Source organism: Poecilia latipinna, unplaced genomic scaffold (assembly GCF_001443285.1).
Source record: "Poecilia latipinna isolate Pla-1442-1.1 unplaced genomic scaffold, P_latipinna-1.0 Scaffold1243, whole genome shotgun sequence".
In the NCBI taxonomy this organism is placed as follows: domain Eukaryota; kingdom Metazoa; phylum Chordata; class Actinopteri; order Cyprinodontiformes; family Poeciliidae; genus Poecilia; species Poecilia latipinna.
In genome coordinates this window covers 39,813-62,133 of record NW_015113859.1, presented here as the reverse complement: position 1 = coordinate 62,133, position 22,321 = coordinate 39,813, and the positions used below count along the sequence as shown (strand labels likewise).

At 36.3% G+C, this 22,321-nt stretch overlaps 1 protein-coding gene across 4 annotated transcripts in view; it reads left to right on the top strand.

Moving 5' to 3' along the window:
* LOC106960921 (CUB and sushi domain-containing protein 3-like) overlaps window positions 1-22,321 on the top strand; it is a 220,871-nt gene that overhangs the window by 160,528 nt on the left and 38,022 nt on the right. For 3 of the 4 annotated variants that reach the window (XM_015054321.1, XM_015054318.1, XM_015054320.1), the window contains 9 exons: window positions 3,546-3,670; window positions 3,809-3,905; window positions 5,334-5,438; window positions 14,197-14,315; window positions 15,486-15,555; window positions 17,057-17,173; window positions 18,062-18,271; window positions 19,542-19,730; window positions 20,671-20,848. In XM_015054321.1, coding sequence (XP_014909807.1) covers window positions 3,546-3,670; window positions 3,809-3,905; window positions 5,334-5,438; window positions 14,197-14,315; window positions 15,486-15,555; window positions 17,057-17,173; window positions 18,062-18,271; window positions 19,542-19,730; window positions 20,671-20,848 — 1,210 coding nt within the window. The remainder of the gene's footprint in view (window positions 1-3,545; window positions 3,671-3,808; window positions 3,906-5,333; window positions 5,439-14,196; window positions 14,316-15,485; window positions 15,556-17,056; window positions 17,174-18,061; window positions 18,272-19,541; window positions 19,731-20,670; window positions 20,849-22,321) is intronic. The other variant, XM_015054319.1, reaches the window with a different exon arrangement.

The window sequence follows — 22,321 nt, the reverse complement described above, 5'->3', positions numbered from 1 at the left end:
TGTAGAATCTGAAAAAGCAACAAACAGGCCATTTACATTTTTTCAAACTAGAGGGAACAAGTCTCGTGCTCCTGCATTGCGTTGCAGTATTATTGGAGGATGCAGACGTTTGCAGGTACCAACAAGGATTATTGTTAGGAATTGCTTCATAATTGAATAAATTAACCGTGCCATATGGTTCTCATAACAACTTGGCTTGTTGTACATCTTGGATAATGAAACCTGTCTTTTTCAGTTTGCACCCATCCTTCACAAATCGCTTTTAAAATATTAAGTTATCATCAAATTATTCTTAATTGATGCAATATTCTCACATATGTCTCAAACATTTTGCTGCAGCCCTACAGGATACAAACAAACCCCAGTGAAGATTTAAATTGAATAAAACCAGAGGAAAAAAAGAATAAACATCCTCAGCAGTACTTTACTCAGTTTATGTGTCGTGTTTACTTGACCTTTTTTTGTCCCTATGGCCACATGGTTCTTTTAGATGTATACATTTGGCAGGAAAGACACTAAAAACTGTACAGTTAGCCAATGTAATGAGTTTAAAACTGGAGTGACGTTCTGTCTGTTTTGTTTTGGTTAAAATCTTTACTGAACTTACTGGATGTGGTACAGATTGTTCTTATTTTCAAAATAATGAAAGTACCGTTGCAATAATCAAGAAAACATTAAAAAAAAAAAAAAAAAAACAAAAAAAAAAAACTATGAACCGTCATTTCCAATTCTTCTCTGAAGACATACAAGTATTCATAGCCCAGAAAAGATTTTTGGCTAAAAAAATAAAAAAATAAAAAAAATCTGATTAATCATCTTTGGAGTGGAGCTTGCAAAAGGCAGACAGACATTTCTCAAAGACCTCATGTGCCTCCATAAAAGAAGCACATGTTCTGCCACTACTCTTTCAAGATGCTTTGATATTAAAGAGATCTTGGCGATATGCCTGTAATTTTTTTTAAGCTGTGCTGGATCCAAGTTGCACTATTTCTTAATAGTGGCTCAACAACAGTAGGCTTATAAGGACTTGATTATTATTATGGAATATTTATGACTCATTAATCTAAGGGAGAAAATGTAATTTTTGTGCATTATAGAAATTAATTTTATTTCACAAAAATTCAAACGCATACACACGCACACAGGCAATTTTAGAACATACACCTGTTCAAACTACCTATTAACGCAAACATGAAGTAAGCCAATGACATGGCAGCTACACCAAAGCATTATGCCCTCTAGATATTGTGGAGGCGATTTGCTGAAGCCAAGAATGTGGATAAAAGCAGATTTAAGTTACTTGGAAGGTGGCGTAGCTGTTTTTGCCAGATGGTCTGATCTAAGTATTTCAGAAACTACTGATCTGCTGGGATTTTCACACACAGATATCCTCAGCTTTACAGAGAAAGGGCCAAAAAAGAGAAAGTGTTGTGAAAGGCGGTTGCTGAGACAAAAATGCCTCGTAGATATCAGACCTCAGAGGAACTTGGGTTGACTTGTTCAAGATGACAAAGCATTATTCCCACTCGTTCTTTCCCATTTTGATAGTTAAACGTTGGTAATAGTCATGTGATCTTTTGATATTAAATAAAAAACAGCTAATGTTCACAGTAACTAAATTGATTTTGAATAACGGTTTACTTAAAATAACTGAATATAAGATTACAACTTTCTTAATATGGTCAAGGAGTCTTAAAAGAAAATGAAATAATATCCTTAAGCTGTAATGTGATCGTAGAGTTAATATAATTCAGCAGTAAATTCATGTCAATATGCCTTTGTAAGAAGCTGATACTGTGATATTATAAAAGAGTGACTTTCCAATTTGTGGCTGCTTGAGCTGTAGAACAAAAGTAATTTTCTCAATTGTGTCAGTCAAGAGGATAAGAACAAAGTAGTCACTGTGGAGCTGCGCTCTAATTGTCTTTCTGACAGAAAAAAAGTACCACCTAGAGAAATACTGGTATTTATGCCAACTAATTATTGAAACTCTGAACTTTTGATGAGACGATCTCTCCATTACTTATTTACTCATGAAAATCAAAACAATGATTATTGCAGACCTGTATAGGATAAATCAGGCTCAGGTGAAGATAAGCTCAATAGGTGCTTCAAATCTGCACTTGGCACCTGCCAGGAAAAACCTGTGGAAAAACAAAACTAGCCATTGTTTAGGATGTTGTTTTCTACAAATGCTTAAATGTCACAGTGTGAAGCTATGTCAGCATGTCAAAAACTACCTGTGGCACTGCTGAAAATATGTAGCACACCAACATGTTTTAGCAGTTCAAATAAATACGTTTTGTTTTGGGCTTTGGAAGACTGAAATTTCATAAACTTTTAAATCTGATGCAAAGTAAAGTTTTAAATGTTCACTTCTGGGCAGAAGAAGACATGACTGTTAATCTTGTTAATCTTGTTATAGATCCATTAAAACTGATTTTTAATACTGTCTGGATATCTATCTTGTAAAAATCAATTCATTAATGTTGCAGGTTTTATATTGTCTCATCGAAGTCAAAGTTATTATGCCTTTTAGAAGATGGAAAGACCATTTTACAGGAATTTGCAAAACCATTCTTTTTTTTTTTCTTTCTCTTTTGTCACTTTGAACCAGAACTTCAAAGTACTTTGTTTAGGTTTTCTGTGATAGACCAATGCGAATTATACCAAAATTATAAAGGGTAAGGAATGGTTTTAAAAATTGTCGCAAATAAAAATCTGGGAAAAAATGTTATGCCTTTGTGTTCAACTGCTTTAATTCCCTTAAAGTCCAGTGCAACAAAGCCATGCTCAGAAGTCACGTAGTTAGTAAGTCTTGTTTCTATTTTCATCTCTGTATAAATTCAGCTGTGAAAGCCTCAGAGGTTTTTAGAGAACATCAGCGAAGCAACAACATCACAAAGGTCAAGGAACACAGCAAACTGGTTGGGGAGAAAGTTTTACATAGGTTAAAAATAGGGTTAGAATATATAACAATATCCTGTGTTTTGAGCATCTCACAAAGCACTGTTCAGTTCATCATCCAAATCAGAAAGAGTATGGAACAAATGCAAATACAGCCACTTACGAGGTAACCAAGGAGGGCATTAGAAGCAGCCAATAGACCAATGGAAACTATGGAGAAGCTACAGAGACTCGTAGCTTAAGTAGGAGATTTGGACCATCAGTCCTGCACCAAAAACTAAATAAATTCCCATATTTATTTAGCCACAAACCATTAGAATTAGGTGTTCTGGTCAAATGAAGCTATAGTTGAAGTTTTTGGCTTACATGCAAAACATTATGTTGAGAGGGTTATTAATTGGTAGCGATATCCCACACACAACTTGGAGTTATAACATCAATGAAAACTGCTTATATAAAGTATTAATTAATTAATGTAAGCCACAATTTGTGTACTATTTTAATTAAATGTTTAACATTATTGACATTACCCGTTTAATTTCACAAGCACAAACTCCCTCACTGTGATCACTACTGAGCTATCTCTTCCCATTTTCTGTTTTTTTTTTTTTTCCCCCTATATTTTGTCCTTTCTCCAGTTCCCTGTGGTGGAGTGTTAACTGAGCGTCGTGGCACCATCCTCTCCCCCGGATACCCTGAGACATACTCAAATTATCTGAACTGTGCTTGGAGAATATCTGTTCCTGAAGGAGCTGGCATACAAGTAAGCAATGTTTTTTTTTTTTTTACACTTAATAAAAAATATTAAAAAAAATTAGGAAGAGATGTCTTTATTTCCAAATGGGCTACATATTAGGTATGTGCTGTTTTACATTTGTATTAAGACTGTTTTCTTATTCAGATCCAGGTTGTAACCTTTGCTACGGAACACAACTGGGACTCACTGGACTTTTTTGATGGCGTGGATGGCAATGCTCCAAGGCTTGGGAGCTACTCGGGTAAATTTGATATAGCTAAATTTTAGTTGTCAGTTCCCACTTGAATTTCAATCAGATGTCGCAAAACTCTAGCAGCAGACAGATGTGGTGATGGGGCTGATGACATTTGGCATGTCCTTTGAGAAGGCTGTCGAAAAATCCAAGAAGTCAAGAGAGAGAGGAAAAAAACAATATCTTCTCTCTTCCACAAGTCTGTCTTTACGGCAGATATTTTCATTATCCGAGCCCCAGTTCAGTCAGGAATTTTACAAATGTAGCATTGTCACTGGACACGCATTGATGAAAATTGTGCACTTACCACATGGTAACCAACAAGAAGCAGGCTATCCCATCATTTTAGATGCTAAATCATACTATTGGAGGGACTGGTGCAGCATAATGACTTCTGCTGCAATATCCATTTTAAGAGATGAGCTGTCAAAATTTTCAAGAGGTGAATATTTCATTTAGAACAAAGCTCTTTGAATAGTAAAATAGCTCTCTTGTATAGCTCCAGCAAGGCAGAGCAGATGTGCAGAGGTGAAAAGGTTAAAGCGTTATAGATTGCCAGGAATCAGTTTTAGCCTGGCCTAAACCAATGAGCATTATTGTCATTACGCTGGATGTCAAAATCTGCTGGCAAAGTTACAGACGTGCAGCTGAAATCGAAAAAGATGTCCCTGACATCAGAGATGCCAAATCTCCATAATTGTCTGTCGTAATTGAAAATGGTTTGCCATTTTGGGGTTTCAGGATTTCATTTAAAATGTTTTGCAGTCAAAATGTGGTGTGCTCAAATGACTTTGAAGGAAATGTGATCCTTACCAGAGATAGGCTGGTGTTGGATTCTTTTAAAATGGTAACTTTGAACAATGACATGAATTCACTTTATTATATCACTAAAATATACAAACAAGGAAAATTTAGATGTTTTTGCTTCTGAAGCATGAAGTCTAAAATCCATTAGAATGTTATTTAAAAGTCACACTACATTAAGGTGTGGCACCTTTATCAGTAAATAATTTGTGAAATGGGTGAGGAATAATTGAACAAAAAACTTAGATTATTTGAGTCCAGCTGAACAGTAGAATGGGTGGTGCATTTATGGTGAAACTTCATCAAAAACTTCATGAATCTTAAACTGTGATTTTGTACAAAAGGTAAAAAATATTGAAATGTTAAAATGTGTGTCTTGTGACCCATTTTCAATTTGATATCAACTAACATGTAACCTGCCTGGAAAAGTCAGAAATCACCACATAGCCCCGAGGATAGCATCCAACATGGCCTCCACTCCATGCAGATGTAGTGAAGTTACATTCTCCATTGGAAGTCCTAGGCATAAACTTTTTGTTTGCTGTTCTCACTGAAATTGTGCTAATAATACTGTGCAAAGCCCTTTTTTGCTTTTGGTTGAGTGTAAATGCATTCTCTTATTTTATAATACAGGCACAACAATCCCCCAACTGCTGAACAGTACCTCCAACAACCTGTACTTGACCTTCCAGTCTGACATCAGTGTATCTGCTGCTGGTTTCCACTTGGAATACACAGGTATGAGAGATGACATGTCTGCTTGTTTGTCCCTTTGTCTTTGTTCCCCTGCTGTACGTTGCAGCTGCTGCTCAGGGCTAAAACACAAAAGTGATGCTGCTGGTCTAGATGGCACAGTGAGTCGTTGATAGAAAAATTATGAGCCAGGAAATAGAACGGAGAGTATATTTTTTTTACCCTCTGTATAGTTTAATTTCCAGTCTCTGTGTCTGCGTTTTTTTCTGTTCCAGCCTGGCATTCTCCAGTGCTTTTGCTTTCAAATTTGTGCATAGCCTCAAGTTACTGGACTCGGATCCCTTTTCATTTACGACCTGAATTTGCTCATCTCTCAGTGGGGTATTCACTCAGAGGCTTTTTTTTCTTTTTTTCCAAAAGGAGCTTTGTGTACTAACATTTAAAGAGTGTGGCTGGTCCCTATGGAGTGACTCATTTACTGCATCCCCTCAAGTCAAAAATTTGTGCAAATGAGAATAAGGGTGATTCTTAATAAAACAGTCCACTGTTATCGACATACTAAGTGCTTTTCTTTCCCTTGTGTATTCCTCAGATGGTTTTTTTCTTTATCTGCTTCTGCAATTTATGGTCCTATGAGATTTTTTTGTTAACAAGGTACATTTAAAATATGTCATTGTGACGTAAAAGTCAACTACTAGCAGTGATGTAAATGGACAGCAGTTCAAAAATCATACCCAACAAAAAAAAAAAAAAAAAGATTTACAGAGGTTTGTGGTGTTGAAATAATGAATACCAGAATGACATAATGGGACTTTCCTCCTAACACTCCTGCTCACACAACAGCTGATCTCAGTTCAGCTCAACAGATTCCACAAATTTACTGCTGGTGTGATGACACATCATCACTTAATCTGCCCTTATTGTCGGTGAGAAAAGTCCCTCAGCGACACACCACTGTTAAGAATAACTTCATCACCAGCATATGCCAATCCGTCCATCTTTGGTATTCCTGGGGGATATTTGGTAGCAGGTGTCTACCTCTGCTCCCTCTTCCTCACAGCATCGGTGGTTGAGAATCATTTCGGTGACATGTTTCTCTGTGAGCTTTCTTTGTGCGATTTTACATTTAAAGTTGCTGCAACATATGTGCAAGGACCTTGAATTTATTTTTATTGTGAAATTTGAATTCATACTGACATGAAAATTGGTATCTCCTCTTTTTCCCTTCACTGTGCTTGTTCAGGTGCATATTTTCAGATAACTTGAGCCTCTTGGAAAGTGACTTTGTTTCCATAAATATTTCTTCAACTCAGTGTTGCTAATTTGTGTTAATTAAACAGCGACATAAATGTGTGTCCAAAATGATATTTGTGTCTGTCGTTGCTTAATTTGTATCAGGGAGGAAATATACCCCAGAGAATAAAGAAATGAATCATTTGGACTTTTGGACTGAGCACAGAGCCATAAATTTCTCTGTCAATGGCTACATTTATCACTTAAAAAAGGCCTTTAGTTTTTGGATCTTTTGTGACTGCGAGTTGATGCCCTGTGGAAGCACAGGGGAAGAGAGTTTATGAAGTAAGAGATCTGGGGTTTATTGAAAAAGTCTTGAATATCAAAAGAAGACATAATTAGAGAGGTTATAATCTTAATTACTAAAATGACAAAGAATATCTAACGGTGTCCCAGAGGGCATACTCTCCTACATGTTGTAGTTGCGTCTCTGCTCCAGGACACGTGATTCAAGTGATTTCACTAAACCATCAGCAGGTCCTGCTAATGACAACATCTAAAACATGATGCATAATTTATCTTGAGGATCAGGGATCTGGATCTCTGATCTGACATGAACTAAACAATAATATTGTCTCACTAAATCACACGAGAAATAAAAAAAAAAAAATATAACAGGCTTTGTCGTTTGGAAGGGACTTTTAAATAAAAGAAAAACAACTTTAATTGAATTGCCTTCAGAAATGGTCTGTTGGGATTGATGTTTTAGAATTAGTTATTTGGCAACTGCACCTGCAAGCAGAACTAAAAATAGACTTGTAACATATGTTTGTGAAATGTATTAAATAAATTATTTAAAGACAGCAGCTTATTTAAAATGATTCCAATGAGTCAAAGACACGATTGTCAATATTTTAGATTCATACATCTACATTATTGCAAAGATAAGGAAGCACTGTGTGGTACATACATATTGTGTTTTCTCCCCCTCTAAACAAGAGTCATTGTATGTAACCATGCACTAATGTAAAGTAAACATGGCCTTTTTATTATGTATGTTTCATTACACAATATTTACATCCAAATACACAAATGCACAAATACACAAAAGTTAGGAGTAACCTTTGTACACTTTTAGCTGCTGTAGCTTTCAGTGATTATCAGCCATATGACCTTGTCATTCTCTTGCACTTGTGGAGAAATTCTGACATAAACCTCTATTCAACATTTATTAAGCTCTTTGAAGCTCACTGACATTCATCTGCACTGAGCTGTCAGGCCCCACCACAGCGTTTTAATCACGTTAAGGTTTGGACTGTGATGGGACCATTGCATCAGCTTGATTCTTTACCTTTTTAGAAATTCTGTTTTAGATTTCTTCCTGCCCCTGGAATCATGACTCGGTTTCAGTTCTCTGACAGACAGTCAAAAACTCTGTGGTGTTTGGTATTGGGCATTTTAAGATACTGACACTGATTCACTGTGCTTTTGTCAAATATATTGCTGCACATTATGGTTTGTTTTCACATTGGTCATTGTTGCAGAAATCTTGACATTTCTAAGGATTGACAACAAACCAAAGCAGTGTGATATGAAGCAGTCAGATGGTGCTACCCACTGTCTTATGGCCAATAGAAGTAGTAACATTCAATAGCACATAAACAATTTTACAATTGTAATAATTGAGACACATATGTCACAAATATGTATTTGACCAACAGAACCGTTCTAAATTACTTACACCTTACTGATATTTACTTAGTTGTTTCCTTCTACATTATTTTATCACTGGCTGGAGTTGGAGACTCCTGGACTAAGTCTATTGAGTTTTACTTTATGACAGTGTGACAAATGTTCATAATTTTCAGAAATATAAATGAAAGCCTCTACTGTAGATGTTATCTTTATGATCTATGTTACTGTGATGACACTACAACTGACTGAAGTTCAATATAATTATGCATAAACACTCAAGCACTCAAATTTACCTTGGTTTAGAATATATTGATAGTCAAATTTGTACTTTACAGAGCAAATGTTGCACTAAAGTAATGCTGTGGCAAGATATATTCTACTAAAGAAACAATGTTCACATATTATGATCATGTCTATTTGGAAAAAGCACTTTTAGCTCATCTTAGTATTAGAACACCATATCAATTCATCACAATTGTAACAGATCATAAAAAAACACTTTTTCATATATTTTTCCACAATTTTTAAACTTATTTCCCCTTGATTAGTTCAAAGGGCTATCAATGACATCTCATTTTAATATTTTCATGTCTGGGAAAAATTTGGGATTAAATGGGTTTAAAGGTTTTTACACACCCTACTTTGAAACATTATAGTGCTCCAAATACTAAGCATAAAAGCAGGAAAATGAAAATGACTACATGGAATGGCTCAGACCCAACCAGAAGACCATCTGTTTAAAAAAAATAAAATAAAATCCCCTTTGTGTAATTGCTGAATTCCAGTGAGGCCAGTCACAGAAATCATGTCTATTGCCCATTACCACGTCTTAGATGTAGAGTGTTTAAACCACCATTCCTAAGGCTCCCTTCCCACTAGATTAGACCACCCCATGGTCTCCAGGACCTCCATGACTGTCTGAACATGCCCAATCAAAGCAAATTTGTAACAACAAAAATAAACAAAAATTAAAAGAAAAACCACACTTCAGTTTCAAAGTAATCTTAGCTCTTTGTGATCAGAAAGAAATGCATCTGCTCCTTTCTAGGACATTTTATTCATATGTCCTAAGTATCATCCTGGTATGATTTCTATTTTTAGAATATGGAATGCTCTCCTGTTTGTAGAAGGAATCACCATCAGTATTTCCATCATCTTATCAGAGGGACAGAATGCAGGTCAGGGTGTTTTTTTGTTTGTTTTTTTATGGAGTGCTTCCAAGTTTGTCATCTACACAATAATTGTATCCTGAGGCTCTGGAGCTCTGAAAGTGTTTTTAATAAACTGTGTTGTGACAATTATAAAAGTATACCATAAACCTTATGAGCCGCTACTCACTTCCCTTTCCTCCTCATCCTCTCCGTTCCTTATTTCTAAATATGACGCCAGGGCTTTTTTGTTTTCTACAACATGACAAATACATTTATCATTTGCAAGAACAACTTGGAAAAATTCCCAACCCCCTTCGCTCCCAGAAGCTATTAAAGCTGAGTCTACGTGTCGTTTGATGGTGTCCATGCTTCTCTCTTGCCTTGGAGGCCTACTTTGCATAGTTAGTTCTTCCAGGCTTCTTCATGACGCACTTGGGATCATCATAGGCTGCCACCTCAATATTAAACCACTACAAACTCCCTATTGAAATTTTGAGCATGCCAAGTTTCTGATTTATCCCATAAGATCTCTCCAATTTCCTAACAGAACCTGTCCATTTTCTGATTGAATTAAATGTTGAGGCTGCCTTAGTCCAATCTAGTGCAAAATCAAAGAGGTATGTTCTCAAAATGGAGCCAAATGGATAATTCATTATATCGCGGTCGAGTCTAGGGCTGGAACAATTCCTTGATGATTCGAGTATCTCGATTATTCGAAACTTTTTAAAATTGTTTTATTATTTAACGCACCTAATCTACCGCTAATATTATGCTGCCATGATGTGCCGTATAGCCATAATTTAAAGGTTTTCTTTTGTATTTATTTTAACATGTCTGTTAGGGCCACCTTCATTAAGGCTTTGTTTGTATTAGTTCTTGATTTTATTCATTGGTTTTACATCCAAGCGGGATTCCAGAACTGATTTTCTTAAGCTTTTTTAGATGCAACTATCTTATGATAGATATTATCGATAGTACTATGATCATTATTAAACATGCTCAGGACTTCTTTATGCCTTGTTTACTATAATATTCTAATTCTTTCTAAAACTATATTAAAACCAATGTTTGAAACTATAATAGCTTGTCTATTAGTCATCATGCCAATGAAAGCTGACTGTAGAACGTAAGAAATAAAATCAATAACTAGAATTAATCAGTAATTAAATGGACAGAAGGTATCAATCTCCTTGAATAATGGAGGATCAACAAAAGAAGCTCATATGACTAAGTGTTGAAGAAAGTGATGCTTTGTCTCCATCATTAATACATAATATTAATGTATTAATATAATTTAAAAATCCTGGGATTATATGACGATTATAGACTCATTTTATTTCCAATTTGTGCTATATTATGACCATATGTACAATATCAGTACTCCTCTAATTATAAAGTTAGATATATTTGAGAATAGTGAATTATTAAAAGATGACAATGTTAGCATTGTTACTCTGATTCAAATTTTATTGAATTTTGACGCAGTTGAGAAAGAAACTTGCCTTGTAAGCTGCGTTATCTTAGCCCTTGTGTGTAATAGCAGCTCAAACTGTATTTTAAATATATTTAACTTGAGTTATATTTGCCTCCATGTTTATGAACATTCAGTCTGTCATAATATTTGCTTTAATGCTTAATTAATTTTCTTTCCTCAGCGTAAAAAGCTATGTTTGCAAAGTCTTCGCTTTCTCGTGTACCTGGTAGATCTTCTTAGGTTTGATTTTTTTTTTTCTTTTTTTTTTTTGGATGCCGCCTCCAGCTTCTTATTTTGAATGCCAAATAGTTCTTATTATCTTCCCTGGTATGATGCATTTTAAGCGGTTAATGTAAATGTTAGATTTATGTAGGCTTAATAAATTTGTGAAAGCAAAAACAAGAACCAAGTGAAAACAAAAACCGATAAACTCGTTTTTTATGCCGTATTCTCCTTTGGCACGGCTGCAGTTTTCGTGACACACATGGTTCAGAATTAATTAGGTAAATACAGTTGGCAAGCCTTCCTGTTTAAATACCAATTGTGTATAACAAGGATGGGACTCGGTCCAAACAGGGCAGCTCATGCAGGGACACGTCAACTTTCTGACAGCAGGGAGTCTGTTCCTGCAACAATGTAAAGGTATTTGCCAAAGGATACACCCAGTTTCATTGGAACTTTTGCCATATGTTGGCGGACACTTGTTCCTAACTTAAACAGCGGTTTAAACGGTGCTCCTGCAGTTAAATGCCAAATTACGGAAATGAGTGCTGAAAGGGAAGTGCTTTACTGCAGCCGGGGTTTTGTTAAAAGCCTTCAGACAATGTGAGTAGGTCTTACAGGATTCCTTAGTTGATTTCTAATAAATGGAACACAGTCAGGTTCAGTGTTTCATTATTTAAAGCACAGAAAGAAAATCCCAGCATTATCTCGCAAACACATTTCACCGTTGCCTTTGCTGTTGGAGTAAAACATAATGCGCTGCTTTATGAAACAGTTTGCCTCTTTTACAGTACAGTGCAGAACGAACCACTGTCTGCTCCGTGCAGTGTGGACATATGGTAATTACATTGAACTGTTTAATTTATAGCAGCTTTGTACTTTGATGTTACACTTGCTTCTTGGCTGCCTCATACTATGACAGCAATTTCACAGTTTTGTGACTTGCAAAACCAAATCTCCTTGATAATGTGTAATAGTCTTATGTGAATCCTAAGTTGAAAGAATCCACATTGTTCATTTGCAGCAGCTCTTCTTTTACTGAATTATTGCATGGGGATGCTTTCATGGACCTCAATGCTCTGTGCCTCTTTAGGTTACCATCACCTCCCACACAAATATTCTAACTTCCCCTAGGTGTTGAGTGGAGTCATCACTTGAGCTATTTTCCGCTCTGATGAGTTACCTTTCTGTTCTGAATATTGTATGGCTATATTTGCTCCCGTGTTTACAGACATCCATCCATTTGGACTTGTTGACACTCTGAGTGGGTTTGAATGAGAGTGTACAATCATGTGCATTTTAATGCCCTTCAATGGTATGTACATCTGTTGCTAGTTCCTGCAAACAGAACAATAGAACAATGTTGTTCCTGTGTTGCTAGCAAAATTTAGTCCAGTTTTCATTTGTCATCATGCTTTCTTTTACTTTTGGAATAAATTGAAAACATTTATGCATTAGTAATAAAATGTTGACAGTCACAACAATGTTTTGGTTGCAGAACTTTGCAAATTATACAGTTCATGGGACATTATTATTTATAAAACTAAACCAAATAAAAATAAATTGTATCTGATTTACAGCTGTACAAGATGAATTTTAAGTTGTTTTTTTCTTTTTCTTATATATATATATATATATATATATATAAATGCCAAAGTGTACTATATCACACGATATTTTTTTTTCTGATGCATCCGATCAAAATCAACATCAGCTATGTCCAAGTTAATATTTGAGATGAGAAAAACCACATTTTACTGTTGTTGGATTATTAAACCACTCAATAAATTATTACAATGATTGAGATGTCCTTATATGAGCATTTCTATATATTTGAGCCAGAAGCGGTACCCCACTGTGTGCATAAAAGAGATGAGTATATTCAATAGCGCTGCAATTAAACAATTTAAATGCTATATAAGATATGTTTGTTTTATTAACAAACATAAAATTATAAAAGTTACAATTTTCAACTGTTTTTGCTGTTTTAACTTAGAGGCTCGAGACGTTACTATTGCTAAAGCAACCTGTCTGTGAATTACCTGCAGAATGTAGACCGATACATTAACTCCAAAATGTCTTAATCCTACATATTCCATAATATCTAGACTTCCACACTTTAAAAATAAAGTAGAGCAACATTGTGTAAGCATTTTGATCTCCTTTAGAACATTTGACATGTCTTTATAGTAAACAATCCTCATAGTTGATGTTCTTTACTTTGTCACAATTACTGTACCAGAGAGTGTTTTTGTTGGCAGCTCTTATGTATTGTTCATTCACTGACAGGAAAAGATCCCTTTCCTTCCTATTTTGGTCACTGACTGATTTTTTTGTGCATCTCTACTGTGAGCCTATTTTAATGGAACATGAGTCATTCAAATGGAAATAGAATTACCAATGTAGGAATAATAAAAATGCTAAAAAGTAATCTCATCTGAAGCATTATAAGGTAGCAATTTTAAAAAGGTTGAATGCAAATCTGTGTTTCTGATCCTCTGTCTGTGTAACAGCAAATGTAGGTTTAATTTACCTAAAACGTCCCACACTTATGTGACCTAAATCATAACCATTGCTTTTAAGCCAAAAGAACACTTAATAAGTCACTTCTGTACCTGGGAAGTGACACTGTAATCATTTTGTTCAAATCCAGCTTAATGCTTCTGTCAAGCATTACTTCAGAGATTTCTTTGTAATTTCGCTCTGATTGCTCAGATCACATTTGACTAGACTTTGTGATTACATGCACAAAGAATGGCTTTATGCTTTCCCCTGCTTTCTAAATGGTACCACTGCTGTAATGCGAAGGATAAAGAAACGAGGCTTAATTGTTTCTCCATTATAAGTACATTTGATTCTAATGAACCCTGTTGTCTCCATGGATGGAAACAGATTAGTTACACCCTAAATATTTCGGTGACATTTACAATGGACTAAGCTAATCAACTTTCTGTTTAATTTGTGTTGTCCTATGTGATGCAGAAGAATGATCGCTGTCCACACTTGTGTGTTGTGACTCTGTCATAAGCAATAGGTTTGGATTCGTGCCCAGAGCCGGCGCCTCCCAGTAACGGCCAAAAAGTGGGGGATCGCTACACTGTGGGCGACATGGTCTCCTTCCAGTGTGACCAAGGCTTTTCTTTGCAGGTAGGTGAAGTCATTCATTCAGATTGTTGTTTCTTCAATACAAGGTGGATGAATTATATAAAGTAGTAATTTTAAAAAAGAGCCCCCAAGGATGAGTCACTTTAGGCAGTGCTCCGGAAAACATCCATGTTGGTTTAGAAATGTGGACGCACAAGTAACTATCCTTTAATTTGCCGTATGCATGCAACCTTATTTCTAATGCTCTACTTTGCTTTCATGTTTTCCTTCCAAAATGTCAGAGTTTAATGTGTGAATGTGTGCATGATACAAAGCAGCTTTAACCTTTTCCCCATCCTTTTTTAGTAGACACATTATAGTCGAAACGTTTTGAGCTGTGGAACTGTCCAAGGCCACAGGCAATGGATTGTGAGAGCAGTCGCCTTACTAATCCCACACTGATTTTTCTCTTCCTGGCTCGGTCATTCACCTTATTTCACATTCTCTCTGGACCAGCCAGCAACTTCTTACACACATCTTCAGACTGAGTGTCTGAACTAGAAATAGACTTGAGGACATTCTTGAAAATGGAGCACTACAATAGCCGAATCTTTTGAGATGAATTGTGTTGTTTTAAAAGAATGCATCTATGTTTTGGGAAAAAATACCTTTAGGTACAATATTGGTAATGTAAGAACACTTTTTTTTTTCTAGAAAATGTACCATGTAAATGTATTTAAAACAAGAAAATATCACTGCTGAACAGAAAACTTGAGTAGGTTACCTCTTTTCTATTAGGATGGCCTATTTCACCATTCTTTCACAGTTAAAGCTGCCTCTTGTATTTTAGTTAACCACTATCCATTTATGCCATTTGATATGGCATAAATATCTTAATCTCAATGGATTTTTGCGGCTATCTTTACAAAGAAACAGTGGCACCAGCATCAAAACTTGAATAAGCTATATATATATAACACTTTGGCACCAATGCTATGGAAATCTACTTGTGTATTACAGCAATGATATCTGATATTGTTAATAAATGTCATGCTAAAGCAAACAAATACAAACATGCCTGCTGCAGCTTATGAAAAACTGAAAAACTGTGATCTACATTGGCCAATTCTAAATCTTGCTTAGGATTACTTAGGACTTTCTTCTGTGTCCTGTTTTGTATTAGTGCACATTTTTAAAGTAGTTTCTAAATGTTTTTTTTTTTTTTTTTAACAGGGTAATGCATATATTACCTGCATGCCTGGCCCTGTCAGGAGATGGAATTACCCCGTACCTCTGTGTATAGGTAATGTTTCCTTCTATATATTATTATGCACAGGATTTTAATGAAGTTCAAATGTGGGTTTACCGCAGCAAACAGACCCTGACTTGTTTTTTCATATTTTTCCACTCATTGTTTCTTGCTGGTTCGTTAACACTTAACTCACCCCTCCCATCATATACAATGAAACAGTAAATCAATGTCCTAAAAAAAAAGTGGCCTTTTTTTGTATAAAACCATGCAGCAGTTTTATTGTTAGGGATGATGTTTGTGTGCTGTTGATTTAGAGGGTAGATGCTATGCTTTCCACTTGAGTTGAGAATCAATAGGACTTTGCTTGAATTCTGATCTCCCCATTGAGACTCTGTTGTCGCCCTGACACTTCCTTTGATGTCGGCTGCCACCATGATGGAGATTAAAGATTACCAAGGCAGCACTGCATATTCTCTTTTAACACTCCAGTGTTTCTGCCCACCATTGTACATGTACTCTACCAATGGCTGAATCCAGCGACTAACTACAGTGCCAGCGCGTACACTGCGTTCCTCGTGTAAATATTCTCTGCCTCTGGTCTTCAGAGTTAAGCAAAGTCATAAATCCCAGCTTTGCTGTTGACAGCCATGTTCCTAGCTGCACACGTTCAGTTGTTGGTTTAACTCCTTTGTTGTTTAATGCACATAAACTCACTCAAACACCCCGGGATCAGTATTCATTTTGTTGCTTATGAGCCCACATCAAAGCGTTTGCGTGCCCCTGCACAAACAGTACAGCATCCTTAAAAGTGCCTCTCCTCTCCTTTTCCCTTTACTTCCATTTCACAAAACACAAGTAGGTCAAGCAGGATGCCCCCACTACCAAAACACTTTTTTTTTTCCCACTATATTAGTTTTTTGCTCCTTTTGCCTTGGCTCTTAAATCCTTTAAAAACATCAGCAATACAGGAAAATGATTTAGCAGGCAGCTAATAAAATTATATTCACCTTGCTGTTTGTGTAAGGCTTGGAAAAGTGAGAGAGAGTGAGAGAGAGAGATGACTGTAACCTTCACAGCAAGCTAAAGTGTTCTCCAATGCAGTCAAAAGAGCCCGGAGAGAGCATAGAGTAATCACATTCACTCCTGAGCAAAACAGTGTTGGTGTGTTGAATATTGTTAAATTCATTTATTACAATTTAAAGCCCCATCAAACAAGGACGGGGCCCAAGCATGTTTGCATGAACGGCCTTATGGAGCAGCTTCTATTTAGTCCAGAAGAGACGTAGCCCCAGTAGAAGAAATGTACAATTAACACAAAACCATTTTTCTTTTTTGTTTTTACACAGCTGGCCCACCCACATCCCTTTTTTGTACAAGTCCTGAGCAGTAATGCGTGAAAAGGAATTTACACACACACACCCAAACATTAAGGCGATATGCTCTATGCCTTTGATACATATTTAGCTCCCTAGTCGTTGTTTTTCTTTGTTTTCCCTTTGAGACGCTTTGAAGAAAAGTGACACGTTCTTTCTCTTCGGTTGGTCTCCCTCAGCCCAGTGCGGAGGCTCCATGACAGACTTCAGCGGCGTCATTCTCAGTCCAGGCTTTCCAGGGAATTACCAGAGCAGCCTGGACTGCACCTGGAGAGTTCAACTCCCCATTGGCTTCGGTCTGTAACCCGCCCACTATCCCCCTCCTGTTTTCCTTCCTTCTACCTCCTCTTCTGTTTTTTGTTTTTTGTTTTTTTGTGCTAGTCCTTATGTTGTTTGTGCCTATTTTCTTTGTTTTGTTTGTGCTTCTCTCTTGTCTTTTCCCTTTTTTATTGTGCTAAAAACAAGTAAACAGAACCACTCATGATGATTGTGCTAAACTGTGGAAGTAACAGTCAAACTTTAGCTCATTTACAGACAGAATAAATACATGTGTGTCTACTTAACCTAGAAATTTAAATGAATATGTCTTTGTAATTTTTTTGTTATATTCCCAGTGACTCCTGCTTATTAATCTAATACTTAAAAAGCTGTTTTAGATCTCTTCTGCTAGATGTTCAACTGTTTTGTTGTCAAAATTGGGATTTTCTGTACCAAGTTGCTCACCACTCTTGCTGCTGAAAGTTACTTTTTTTAGATTCTTGTAACAGTCAGGTTATAATTTGATTGTGACATGACAGATTTGATGAATGGATGGAATATAATAAGCCCTTAATGCCTGGTCAGGGTAGGAAATTACTATTTAAAGAACAAGCTTTTCATAATTGAAACTTTACCTTGTCTGAAAGATTAGAGTGAGAGAGAAAACCTTTCAGTAGTGCTGTGAGATGACATTTATTGTTCTTCTACTGAACATAAATCAGCTGATAACACTTGAAATTGTCTTTCTAATGGTGTGGTGTAATCACTGTGTCACTGATATTTGCATGCAAACAATTTTCCATACTGTCTAAGTTCAGCCACAAAGCGTTTCCAAGATTTACTCATGAAATCTGAACTAATATGTCAGAAGATGTTAATCCACAATCCTTCATTTTGACTTTAACTTCCTGTTTTTTGCAATTTAGGGATCCACCTGCAGTTTCTGAACTTCTCCACAGAGCCTGTTCATGACTATTTGGAGGTGCGCAGTGGGACTCTGGAGACAGGGACAGTGATGGATCGATTCAGTGGCCCTGTGGTGCCCAATTCTCTCTTTAGCACCACGCACGAGACCACACTCTTCTTTCATAGTGACTATTCCCAGAACAAGCCTGGTTTCCACATTGTCTACCAGGGTAAGAACCAAAGATTGGTTTTGTTGAAATTGGTTTTTGTAATATCAGCAGGTGAAGTGGAAGAAGGGCAAAAAGCCGTCATTTAGATGGACCTGAAAGGACGGAATGACAAGAGGGTGACAAAAATGAAGAACTTTGATTCACCATGGATGTCTTCTAAGCCATAAAGTTTATGTTCTTGAAATTTAAACTTTCAGATCTCTAATGATTATTCTTATTTCAAAGAAAATCTTTGATGGAAAAAATTGTTTGTGATATTCTACTTTGTATATTTAAGTTTTACTAAGGTTTTTAAAACAATCAGCTCAATCATGTATTTGACATTCATAAAGTACAATAAATGTGCTTGTACTGTGTATAGTCTCTTGCAAAAGTAAAGTTTTTTTTCCCAATTTGTTGCATTAAAAGTTCAGTCTTCACATTTTTGAGGGCGGTTATGTAACAGACCAACACATAAGCAATGCACAGTAATTTAAAATGTATTTAAAATTAAAAATCTAAAAAGTAAGGTGTGGTTATCAAGATCAGCATTCCACATTATGATGATTCACAGTGGGTATGGTGTAATGTGTGCAGTTTTCCTCCACACATGCCACATTCTCCTGACTACCAGGTACAAAAATATTGTCCAATCACCTTTTTTTTTTTAAATCCCACAGTCTTTGTAAGGTAATTAGAATACTTATGCACTTACTTTGAACTACTGGTAGTCAGGAGGATATTAGATGTATGGCGGTCTGAAAAGTTTAATTTTGCTAGATGACCAGAGCACATTTTCCCATATCCCTGCTACATTTCTTACTCGTGTTGTAGAAAACGTTAAACACACATTCTTATGACTTTAAACAATGATTTTCTACTCACCATTTTTCCGAAAAGGCTAAATTTATGGGGTGCATCACCAATAATTGCTGCTCCTTCTGAAATTTTGTGAGCCTTTTGGGTGGTTCTCTAACTAATGCACTTGCCTAGCCGGTCTGTTTAGGTGTACAGCCCTGCTTTGGTAGTTTTGCAGTCGTGTCCTACTTTTTCCACTTTTGATAATGGATTGAACTGCACCAACTTGAGTTTAAAGCTTGGTACATTATGGCATTTATTTTGTGCACATATATCCACTTCGCAGCTATGCACCTCTCCCAAAAAATACAATTAAAATACATTGAAATTTGCGGTGGCAATGCATAAAAGTTCAAGAGCTATGCAGTTCACCTCACGCTATGTCGTGTATAAAAATTTGCCCACTAACACCTTCTTGGAATTGTACCTACAGCATATGAGCTGCAGAGATGCCCCGACCCACGTCCATTTCGCAATGGCATAGTGATCGGTCAGGACTACAGCGTGGGCATGACCATTTCCTTTGAGTGTCTGCCAGGTTACACTCTGATTGGAGAGGCCTCCCTCACGTGTTTGCATGGAGTCAGCAGAAACTGGAATCACCCCATACCTCGCTGTGAAGGTGAGGCCCTGCTGTGACTTTCAAGCTGCATTTGTGTCTTGCTCTTAGTGAATTTCATCTACAGAAACAACTTTAAAGAAGCAGCACTGCATCTTCTCGGTTTACTGTATCAGTCTCTGAAAGCATGATCTCCAAATTAATGCAGCTTTATTCTGAATTAAAAATGTGTTTTTGTGAGTAACCTTTATTCTGGCAGCCTCAAACTTTGTGGTTAAATATGAAATAATCTGAGAAAATTATATAACATCTTCAAAAGGGGACTGAAATGGCAGCATGTGTCATCCTGTCATAAAGACCTACAACAGAAATATCCTTGAAGTGATTCTTTAAAAAAATAAAATAAATAAGGGGTTCCTATGACTGCTTGTAGTCATATTCTTTATTCTGGGAGATAAAAGCATCTGACTCACCAAAAATACCAGCCCTTTGCTAAAAAATAAACGACAGCACATTATAGTGATTTGTGGAGCATTTGCAAATCCTTTACAACAAAAGCTGAAAATGCCTGGGTACATTGTAAATCTCAAAAAGTCTACTCAGATGTCACTCTTTTCCTGGGTGCCCAAATATCTATCATCAATTAAGTGAAGCAATGAGGAACCGTTCAGGTGAATATCAATCAATCTCAGTTCTTAGGATCTGCAGCTTTTGCTATGCTCCTTTCATAGCCATGCATTTTCTTTTCAGTTCTTTGGGCAGTATTTTTTAGCTTAGATCATGTCAGAGAAGGTTTTATTTTCAAAGTTATTTGGGGTTATCAAGTTGTCAGTGACATCCGATTGGGACATTCCCTCCCTGTTGTCTCAAATCACGTTATTATGGCTTATTTTTATCAACAGTTATGGGCAATACAGACATAAAAGCAGGTTTTACAACTGAAGGAAAAGAGTGACTTTCTATTTTTTTATCGATCATCTTTATCTACCTCCCCTCCCCGCAGCTCTCTGTGGTGGGAATATAACATCCTTGAATGGTACGATTTACTCCCCTGGACACCCTGCCGAGTACCCACACTTCCAGGACTGCATGTGGACTGTCAGAGTCCCTCCAGGATACGGAATCTACATAAATTTCTCTGTTATCAATACAGAGCCCATTTATGACTACATCACAGTTTGGTGAGTTCCAATTCCTCCTTTAGTTTAAATTTGTTCATTGTCATACTATGGCTCACACAAAACGTTTGTTTTCTGTGAGCCTTACAGTTAAAGGCAGCTAGTCTTTCCGATGCACTAGCACTGTTTAGGAGTCGAATAAAAATTTTACAATGCTGGTTAAAGTTTTTATCTCCCACATTTCTTTGAAATTGAGTCCTCTTGAAGGTGAGAGCTCGTTTTTCACTGCTTAGGTTTGCTATGTTCTGAATGTTATAGATGTAGACCATCACTCATGGTTTTGTTGATAGGTATGCGTCAACACTGTCAAAAGGGGAGTTTCATTTCCTCTGGAAGCATGTTCCGATTCTGCATACTGATACCATCACTGTTTTAAAGCCACACTTCCGGTGCTACCAGGTTGTATAATCTGCAGTGAAAATTGTTTCTACTCCCCTTTTGACATTTGTTTGACCTTAACCTCCGTTTGTACAGAAGCCATAGAGAACTTGTATTCTCTGATGTTTTCTTATTTGTCTGGTTTAGTGTTCGGTCATATTGGTAAGAACGAATATGTCTGCGATATAAACAGATATGCAATATCTGTTTACACAACTCTTTTAACCTTCATCTGCATTTTGTACAATTTCCTGAAATGTGATTGAATATAGGAGCGTTGGTCAACACGGCAAGTAAGGTTGATGTTGGTGATACAAAAATTCATATGCATCATTCCACACAGACAACAGGTAAACCAAACATCATTGTGGTTTCCTTTAACCTTCTTGCACTAAAAGGAAATAAACAGGGCACTACGGTTTTATTCAGATTGTCCTTTTTTGTGTGTCTGTTCATATCAAATAAACTTAAAAAAAATAAATAATTTATCCCTATTGGTCTTAGAGAGTTGAACAATGTCAAAGTTGTTCTATGGTTGTAATATAAACAGTCATTATGAAAGCAAACTATCCTTTTTCAATGTCAACTATGTAAGACCACACAACACAGACGTGTTTTTATTTTAATGAAATGCATTATAATAAACACTGTAATAATGCTAGAAGATGGAAATTAGTAAGAACACAAAACACACAGTGAAAATCAAAGTGACAAAACTCAAAGTCCAAAGTGTCATGATAGATGAGTGACTCTCCTTTAATTTCCACACCATGGTTATATTCTGTACTGACATTCAGCACTGGCAGTGCATAGCAACACATGGGGAAGGGAAATTAGTTTATCATTCTGTTGTCCATACAGCTGGAGAAAACTGATATCACTTAATGAGTTACCTTCCCTCGTATCTTGGTAAATTATGTATTGTGTAATTGTTTTTGTTTTAGTTTTAAAACCAAACCTTTTGAAAATGCTGTGCCATGACATTGGTAACAATAAACTATCTAAAATGCCATACAATTTAAAATGTTTTTACTTTGTTTTAACCATTACTTTAATTAAAATTTTTAAGACGAAGCTGGAACGTAACTTAGACATTCG